At 56.1% G+C, this 9,954-nt stretch overlaps 1 protein-coding gene across 1 annotated transcript in view; it reads right to left on the reverse strand.

The window, feature by feature from the left end:
* ube2s (ubiquitin-conjugating enzyme E2S) overlaps positions 1-747 on the reverse strand; it is a 46,114-nt gene extending 45,367 nt beyond the window's left edge. The window contains exon 1 of the mRNA XM_059957543.1: positions 664-747. Within this exon, the coding sequence (XP_059813526.1) occupies positions 664-672 (9 nt within the window). The 5' untranslated portion in view covers positions 673-747. The remainder of the gene's footprint in view (positions 1-663) is intronic.
* Positions 748-9,954: the final 9,207 nt, after the last annotated feature.

Here is a 9,954-nt window from a genome sequence, read left to right on the forward strand (position 1 = left end):
TCCCCACTACACTCTCTCACCACCCGGGCTCCCTCCACCTCCTATCCACCCTCTGCCTCCCCACTACACTCTCTCACCACCCGGGCTCCCTCCACCTCCTATCCACCCTCTGCCTCCCCACTACACTCTCTCATCCCCCGGGCTCCCTCCACCTCCTATCCACCCTCTGCCTCCCCACTACACTCTCTCACCACCCGGGCTCCCTCCACCTCCTATCCACCCTCTGCCTCCCCACTACACTCTCTCACCACCCGGGCTCCCTCCACCTCCTATCCACCCTCTGCCTCCCCACTACACTCTCTCACCACCCGGGCTCCCTCCACCTCCTATCCACCCTCTGCCTCCCCACGACACTCTCTCACCACCCGGGCTCCCTCCACCTCCTATCCACCCTCTGCCTACCCACTACACTCTCTCACCACCCGGGCTCCCTCCACCTCCTATCCAGCCGCTGCCTCCCTCCCGGGGCGACACCCGGGACCGGGACGCTGACTATCCGCCCGCTGCCTCCCTCCCGGGACGACACCCGGGACCGGGACGCTGACTATCCGCCCGCTGCCTCCCTCCCGGGGCGACACCCGGGACCGGGACGCTGACTATCCGCCCGCTGCCTCCCTCCCGGGGCGACACCCGGGACCGGGACGCTCACTAGGCCGCACTCACCGCCGCCATCCTGGCTCCACCGCCTCTCGCTGCCACTCCGGCCAATCACCGCCCACTCCCGCCCTCCTTTCCGCCCGGCCAACCATCATCGGCTCCCGCTCGCCAATCAGGCCCCTTGCAAGGCCGCCAACCAGTCACAGGTCGCCATTCTGACTCCGCCAATCAATACCCTTCCAGCCTCTTCCTACCAATGAACAAATCCTGCGTTCCTTCGCCACCCCACCAACCAATCAGTGTTTCCTAAACATTAACCTCTCCCCCTCCTCCAATGCGCTCAGCCACTCCGCCACCTTCTGCCAATCAACGCCGTCGGCGGGGCTGATGTTAACGCCGCGTGCTGATTGGGCGCTTTTCAAATTTCGGCACGTTAACTGCCGGCCAACCGCCGCGGCGAGGGAATGACTTCCGGTGAGAATCCTGACCAATCAGAGACCGGGGATGGAGGCTGATTGACAGGTGAAGAGGGTTCGGTCGCCCAAACACCATAAACCGATAGCAAATACACGAGGAAATCTGCAGATGCTGGAAATTCAAACATATAAGAAAATAAAAGCTTCCGTTCTCTTAATGGACGCCTAATTTTGATAGCAAATGCGCAATGACGCTGGCATTCGATTATACCCGTTCCTTTCCATGGGGTTTCCTGTTGTTTAGCCCCTCTCAGACAAAGTTTCTGACCTTCGCCCCATGACCTCTCAGACAAAGATTCTGACCTTCGCCCCATGACCTCTCAGACAAAGTTTCTGACCTTCGCCCCATGACCTCTCAGACAAAGTTTCTGACCTTCGCCCCAGGACCTCTCAGACAAAGTTTCTGACCTTCGCCCCAGGACCTCTCAGACAAAGTTTCTGACCTTCGCCCCAGGACCTCTCAGACAAAGTTTCTGACCTTCGCCCCATGACCTCTCAGACAAAGTTTCTGACCTTCGCCCCAGGACCTCTCAGACAAAGTTTCTGACCTTCGCCCCAGGACCTCTCAGACAAAGTTTCTGACCTTCGCCCCAGGACCTCTCAGACAAAGTTTCTGACCTTCGCCCCATGACCTCTCAGACAAAGTTTCTGACCTTCGCCCCATGACCTCTCAAAGTTTCTGACCTTCGCCCCATGACCTCTCAGACAAAGTTTCTGACCTTCGCCCCAGGACCTCTCAGACAAAGTTTCTGACCTTCGCCCCAGGACCTCTCAGACAAAGTTTCTGACCTTCGCCCCAGGACCTCTCAGACAAAGTTTCTGACCTTCGCCCCAGGACCTCTCAGACAAAGTTTCTGACCTTCGCCCCATGACCTCTCAGACAAAGTTTCTGACCTTCGCCCCATGACCTCTCAGACAAAGTTTCTGACCTTCGCCCCAGGACCTCTCAGACAAAGTTTCTGACCTTCGCCCCATGACCTCTCAGACAAAGTTTCTGACCTTCGCCCCATGACCTCTCAGACAAAGTTTCTGACCTTCGCCCCAGGACCTCTCAGACAAAGTTTCTGACCTTCGCCCCAGGACCTCTCAGACAAAGTTTCTGACCTTCGCCCCATGACCTCTCAAAGTTTCTGACCTTCGCCCCAGGACCTCTCAGACAAAGTTTCTGACCTTCGCCCCATGACCTCTCAGACAAAGTTTCTGACCTTCGCCCCATGACCTCTCAGACAAAGTTTCTGACCTTCGCCCCAGGACCTCTCAGACAAAGTTTCTGACCTTCGCCCCAGGACCTCTCAAAGTTTCTGACCTTCGCCCCAGGACCTCTCAGACAAAGTTTCTGACCTTCGCCCCATGACCTCTCAGACAAAGTTTCTGACCTTCGCCCCAGGACCTCTCAGACAAAGTTTCTGACCTTCGCCCCAGGACCTCTCAGACAAAGTTTCTGACCTTCGCCCCAAGACCTCTCAGACAAAGTTTCTGACCTTCGCCCCAGGACCTCTCAGACAAAGTTTCTGACCTTCGCCCCAGGACCTCTCAGACAAAGTTTCTGACCTTTGCCCCATGCCCTCTGATGGGGTGCATGACCTCTCAAAGTTTCTGACCTTCGCCCCATGACATCTCAGACAAAGTTTTTGACCTTCGCCCCATGCCCTCTTATGGGGTGCATGACCTCTCAGACAAAGTTTCTGACCTTCGCCCCATGACCTGTCAGACAAAATTTCTGACCTTCGCCCCGTGCCCTCTGATGGGGTGCATGACCTCTCCAAGTTTCTGACCTTCGCCCCATGACATCTCAGACAAAGTTTCTGACCTTCGCCCCATGCCCTCAGTCATCAAGAACCTATCAACCTCCACTTTAAATACTGACTTGTCCTCCACGTCAGCCTCTGGCTAAAGAAATGCCCTCTGGTTTCCGGTTTAAATATGTGTTCCTCTCTCCTAAGTTGATGGGTGAAACCTGAAGGGGGAGAAGGGAAGCTAATTGGTGAAAGACATACAGGGCTGCAGAAAGAGGAGAGGGCAGATGGCCATGGGAGAAAGGGGGCAGGAATTCCGGAGGATGGCACTGAGCAGGCAAGGAGATAAGGTGAGGGGGTGAAAGGATGGGGAATCACAAAGGAGAGGGGCAGCATTACCAGAAATTCAAGAAATCAATGTTTATGCCATCAGGTTGGAGGCTAACCAATGTAAGGTGTTGTTGCTCTAACCCTCATCCAATGAACATGTCGAAATGAGAAGCGGAATATTTCAGTTTAATGTGGCCACTGGGAGACCCTGCTTCTTCTGGGAGACGGAGCGTAGGTGCTGAGCGAAACGGTCTCCCTGTCCGTGTCCAATACGCAGGAGGCCACACCAGGAGCACTGGACACAGTGTATGACCCCAACAGACTCACAGGTGAAGAGGCTGCTCCTCTTCCCCTCACCCCCACCTTTTCTTTCTTCCGTGCTCTCCTATCAGACTCCCCTTTCTCCAGCCCTGTATTGCCTTCACCATCAACTCCCAGCTCTTCACTTCATTCTGCGGTTCCCCGCCGCCCCGTTTCTCAAATCACCGAGTGCTTGTCTCGCCCCTCCCCCACCTTTTAAATCTCATTTTGTCTCTAGTCCTGCCGAAGCATTGACTGTTTACTCTTTTCTGTAGATGCTCCTGGCCTGCTGAGTTCCTCCAGCATTTTGTGTGTGATAATAATAATAATAATAATATATAAATAAATGTTATCTGAAGAGTCATTAAAAGGGAGTCCATAGCTTGGGGAGTGAAGTTATCACCAGTGCCCGATGGTTGAGAGGTAATACCTGTACCTGAGCATTGTGGAGATCCTGCAGCTCTCTGCCTCCTTCCTGAAGGGAGCCTGGCCTGGACGGTGAGGGTCTCTGATGATGGATGCTGCTTTCCTGCGACAGCATTTCATGCAGATCTTGTCAATAGTGGGGAGGGCTTCACACGTAAACATGAGGAAATCTGCAGATGCTGGAATTTCAAGCAACACACACAAAGTGCTGGTGGAAACACCGCAGGCCCGGCAAGATCTATAGGAAGAAGCATTTTGTGTGTGATGGACTGGGCTGTATCCACCACCCACAAACCTGTGCCGAACATGTCCTTACCTGAGAAATTAACTAGGCTTACCCATAGCCCTCTATTTTTCTGAGCTCCATGTACCTGTCTAGGAGTCTCTTAAAAGACCCTATCGTATCCGCCTCCACTGGCAGCCCTTTCCGCACAGTCACCACTCTCTGTGTAACAAACTCCTCTGCACTGTTTCTATGGGTTCCACGTCCTTCCTGTAGTGAGGCGACCAGAACTGAGCTCAGTACTCCAAGTGGGGTCTGACCGGGGTCCTATGTAGCTGCAACATTATCTCTCGGCTCCGAAACGCAATCCCACGATTGCTGAAGGCCAATGCACAGTCTGCCTGCACAGCAGCTTTGAGTGTCCTATGGACTCGGACCCCAAGATCCCTCTGATCCTCCACACTGCCAAGAGTCTTACCATCAATACTATATTCTGCCATCATATTTGACCTACCAAAATGAACCATCTCACACTTATCTGGGATGAACTCCATCTGCCACTTTTCAGCCCAGTTTTGCATCCTATCAATGCCCCACTGTAACCTCTGACAGCCCTCCACACTATCCACAACACCCCCAACCTGTGTGTCATCAGCAAACATACTAACACATCCCCCCACTTCCTCATCCAGGTCATTTATAAAAATCATGAAGAGTCCCTCTGTTCCACAACACTCCCCAGGGTCCCCGTCTACCTGTGACTCCACTGTCAGGAACCGTGTCCCCGTCTCCCCGGGTCCCTCTGTTCCACAACACTCCCCAGGGTCCCCGTCTACCTGTGACTCCGCTGTCAGGAACCGTGTCCCCGTCCCCCTGGGTCCCTCTGTTCCACAACACTCCCCAGGGTCCCGTCTACCTGTGACTCCACTGTCAGGAACCGTGTCCCCGTCCCCCTGGGTCCCTCTGTTCCACAACACTCCCCAGGGTACCCGTCTACCTGTGACTCCACTGTCAGGAACTGTGTCCCTGTCCCCCCGGGTCCCTCTGTTCCACAACAATCCCCAGGGTCCCCGTCTACCTGTGACTCCACTGTCAGGAACCGTGTCCCCGTCCCCCCGGGTCCCTCTGTTCCACAACACTCCCTAGGGTCCCCGTCTACCTGTGACTCCACTGTCAGGAACCGTGTCCCCGTCCCTCTGGGTCCCTCTGTTCCACAACAATCCCCAGGGTCCCCGTCTACCTGTGACTCCACTGTCAGGAACCATGTCCCCATCCCCTTGGGTCCCTCTGTTCCACAACACTCCCCAGGGTCCCCGTCTACCTGTGACTCCACTGTCAGGGAACCATGTCTCCGTCCCCCTGGGTCCCTCTGTTCCACAACACTCCCCAGGGTCCCCGTCTACCTGTGACTCCACTGTCAGGGACTGTGTCCCCGTCCCCCTGGGTCCCTCTGTTGCACAACACTCCCCAGGGTCCCCGTCTACCTGTGACTCCACTGTCAGGGAACCATGTCCCCGTCCCCCTGGGTCCCTCTGTTCCACAACTCTCCCCAGGGTCCCCGTCTACCTGTGACTCCACTGTTAGGAACCGTGTCCAACGTCAGTCGTGGGGAAGATGCTTGAGTCCATTATTAAGGACGAAATAGTGGCACATCTAGATGGCAGTAATACGATTAGGCCGAGCCAGCATGGATTTACCAAGGGCAAATCATGCTTGACTAATCTGTTGGAGTTTTTTGAGGGTGTAACAAGGATGTTAGATGAGGGTAAGCCAGTGGATGTTGTGTACCTAGATTTTCAGAAGGCATTCGATAAGGTGCCACATAGGAGATTGGTGAGTAAAATCAGAGCTCATGGCATTGGGGGCAGGGTTTCAACATGGATAGAAAACTGGTTGGCAGATAGAAAGCAAAGGGTAGCAGTGAATGGGTGTTTCTCGGACTGGCTGGAGGTGACTAGTGGGGTACCACAGGGCTCTGTATTGGGACCACAGCTCTTTACGATTTATGTCAATGATTTAGATGAGGGCATCGAAAACTATATCAGCAATTTTGCTGACGATACTAAACTGGGTGGCAGTGTGACATGAGAAGAGGACGTTAGGAGAATACAGGGAGACTTGGATAGGCTGGGTGAGTGGGCAGATACTTGGCAGATGTCATTCAATGTGAATAAATGTGAAGTTATCCACTTTGGAAGCAGGAACAAGAGGGCAGAGTATTGTCTGAACGGTGTGGAGTTAGGTAAGGGAGAAATGCAAAGAGACCTAGGAGTCCTAGTTCACCAGTCAATGAAGGTGAATGAGCAAGTGCAACAGGCAGTGAAGAGGGCAAATGGAATGTTGGCCTTTGTTACAAGGGGATTTGAGTACAAGAGCAAGGATGTCCTTTTGCATTTGTACAGGGCCCTGGTGAGACCACACCTGGAATATTGTGTACAGTTTTGGTCTCCAGGTTTAAGGAAGGACATTCTGGCAATTGAGGAAGTGCAGCGTAGATTCACTAGGTTGATTCCTGGGATGGCAGGGCTGTCTTACGCAGAGAGATTGGAAAGATTGGGCTTGTACACACTGGAATTGAGGAGATTGAGAGGGGATCTGATTGAAACATTTAAGATAATTAAAGGATTTGATAGGATTGAGGCAGGAAATATGTTCCAGATGTTGGGAGAGTCCAGTACCAGAGGGCATGGATTGAGAATAAGAGGTCAGTTATTTAAAACAGAGTTGAGGAAGAGCTTCTGCTCCCAGAGAGTTGTGGAGGTGTGGAATGCACTGCCTCGGAAGACGGTGGAGGCCAATTCTCTGGATGCTTTCAAGAAGGAACTAGATAGATATCTGATGGATAGGGGAATCAAGGGATATGGGGACAAGGCAGGGACTGGGTATTGATAGTGAATGATCAGCCATGATCTCAGAATGGCGGTGCAGACTCGAGGGGCCGAATGGTCTACTTCTGCACCTATTGTCTATTGTCTATTGACTCCACTGTCAGGAACCGTGTCCCCGTCCCCCTGGATCGCTCTGTTCCACAACAGTCCCCAGGGGCCCCGTCTACCTGTGATTCCACTGTCAGGAACCGTGTCCCCGTCCCCCTGGGACCCTCTGTTCCACAACAGTCCCCAGGGTTCCCGTCTACCTGTGACTCCACTGTCAGGGAACCGTGTCCCTGTACCCCTGGGTCCCTCTGTTCCACAACACTCCCCAGCGTCCCCGTCTACCTGCGACTCCACTGTCAGGAACCGTGTCCCCGTCCCCCTGGGTCCCTCTGTTCCACAACACTCCCCAGGGTCCCCGTCTACCTGTGATTCCACTGTCAGGAACCGTGTCCCCGTCCCCCTGGGTCCCTCTGTTCCACAACACTCCCCAGGGGTCCCGCCTACCTGTGACTCCACTGTCAGGAACCGTGTCTCCGTCCCCCTGGGTCCCTCTGTTCCACAACACTCCCCAGGGTCCCGTCTACCTGTGACTCCACTGTCAGGAACCGTGTCCCAGTCCCCCGTGGTACCTCCGTTCCACAACACTCCCCAGGGTCCCCGTCTACCTGTGACTCCACTGTCAGGGAACCATGTCCCCGTCCCCCTGGGTCCCTCTATTCCACAACACTCCCCAGGGTCCCGTATACCTGTGACTCCACTGTCAGGAACCGTGTCCAAGTCCCCCTGGGTCCCTCTGTTCCACAACACTCCCCAGGGTCCCCGTCTACCTGAGAGTCCACTGACAAGGAACCGTGTCCCCGTCCCCCTGGGTCCCTCTGTTCCACAACTCTCCCCAGGGTCCCGTCTACCTGTGACTCCACTGTCAGGAACCGTGTCCCCGTCCCCCTGGATCGCTCTGTTCCACAACAGTCCCCAGGGTCCCCGTCTACCTGTGATTCCACTGTCAGGAACCGTGTCCCCGTCCCCCTGGGACCCTCTGTTCCACAACAGTCCCCAGGGTTCCCGTCTACCTGTGACTCCACTGTCAGGGAACCGTGTCCCTGTACCCCTGGGTCCCTCTGTTCCACAACACTCCCCAGGGTCCCCGTCTACCTGTGACTCCACTGTCAGGAACCGTGTCCCCGTCCCCTTGGGTCCCTCTGTTCCACAACACTCCCCAGGGTCCCAGTCTACCTGTGACTCCACTGTCAGGAACCGTGTCCCCGTCCCACTGGGTCCCTCCGTTCCACAACACTCCCCAGGGTCTCCGTCTACCTGTGACTCCACTGTCAGGAACCGTGTCCCTGTACCCCTGTGTCCCTCTGTTCCACAACACTCCCCAGGGTCCCAGTCTACCTGTGACTCCACTGTCAGGAACCGTGTCGCCGTCCCCTGGGTCCCTCTTTTCCACAACACTCCCCAGGGGCCCCGTCTACCTGTGACTCCACTGTCAGGAACCGTGTCCCCGTCCCTCTGGGTCCCTCTGTTCCACAACACTCCCCAGGGGCCCGTCTACCTGTGACTCCACTGTCAGGAACCGTGTCCCCGTCCCCCTGGGTCCCTCTGTTCCACAACACTCCCCAGGGTCCCCGTCTACCTGTGACTCCACTGTCAGGAACCGTGTCCCTGTACCCCAGGGTCCCTCTGTTCCACAACAATCCCAAGGGTCCCCGTCTACCTGTGACTCCACTGTCAGGAACCGTGTCTCCGTCCCCCTGGGTCCGTTTGTTCCACAACACTCCCCAGGGTCCCCATCTACCTGTGACTCCACTGTCAGGAACCCTGTCCCCGTCCCTCTGGGTCCCTCCATTCCACAACACTCCCCAGAGTCCCCGTCTACCTCTGAATCCACTGTCAGGGAACCGTGTCCCTGTACACCTGGGTCCCTCTGTTCCACAACACCCCCAGGGTCCCCGTCTACCTGTGACTCCACTGTCAGGAACCCTGTCCCCGTCCCCCTGTGTCCCTCCATACCACAACACTCCCCAGGGGCCCCGTCTACCTGTGACTCCACTGTCAGGAACCGTGTCCCCGTCTTCCTGGGTCCCTCCATTCCACAACACTCCCCAGGGGCCCCGTCTACCTGTGACTCCACTGTCAGGAACCGTGTCCCCGTCTTCCTGGGTCCCTCCATTCCACAACACTCCCCAGGGTCCCCATCTATCTGTGACTCCACTGTCAGGGACCGTGTCCCCGTCTTCCTGGGTCCCTCCGTTCCACAGCACTCCCCAGGGTCCCCATCTACCTGTGACTCCACTGTCAGGGACCGTGTCCCCGTCTTCCTGGGTCCCTCCGTTCCACAACACTCCCCAGGGTCCCCGTCTACCTCTGACTCCACTGACAGCAACCATGTCCCCGTCCCCCTGGGTCCCTCTGTTCCACAACACTCCCCAGGGGCCCCGTCTACCTGTGACTCCACTGTCAGGGACCGTGTCCCCGTCTTCCTGGGTCCCTCCATTCCACAACACTCCCCAGGGTCCCCGTCTACCTGTGACTCCACTGTCAGGGAACCGTGTCCCCGTCCCCCTCGGTCCCTCTGTTCCACAACACTCCCCAGGATCCCGGTCTACCTGTGACTCCACTGTCAGGAACCGTGTCTCCGTCCCCCTGGGTCCCTCTGTTCCACAACACTCCCCAGGGTCCCCGTCTACCTGTGACTCCACTGTCAGGGAACCATGTCCCCGTCCCCCTGGATCCCTCTATTCCACAACACTCCCCAGGGTCCCGTCTACCTGTGACTCCACTGTCAGGAACCGTGTCCCAGTCCCCCTGGGTCCCTCTGTTCCACAACACTCCCCAGGGTCCCCGTCTACCTGTGACTCCACTGTCAGGAACCGTGTCCCCGTCCCCCTGGATCCCTCTGTTCCACAACTATCCCCAGGGTCCCGTCTACCTGTGACTCCACTGTCAGGAACCGTGTCCCAGTCCCCCTGGGTCCCTCTGTTCCACAA

This window comes from Hypanus sabinus (assembly GCF_030144855.1).
Source record: "Hypanus sabinus isolate sHypSab1 chromosome 24 unlocalized genomic scaffold, sHypSab1.hap1 SUPER_24_unloc_13, whole genome shotgun sequence".
Taxonomy (NCBI): domain Eukaryota; kingdom Metazoa; phylum Chordata; class Chondrichthyes; order Myliobatiformes; family Dasyatidae; genus Hypanus; species Hypanus sabinus.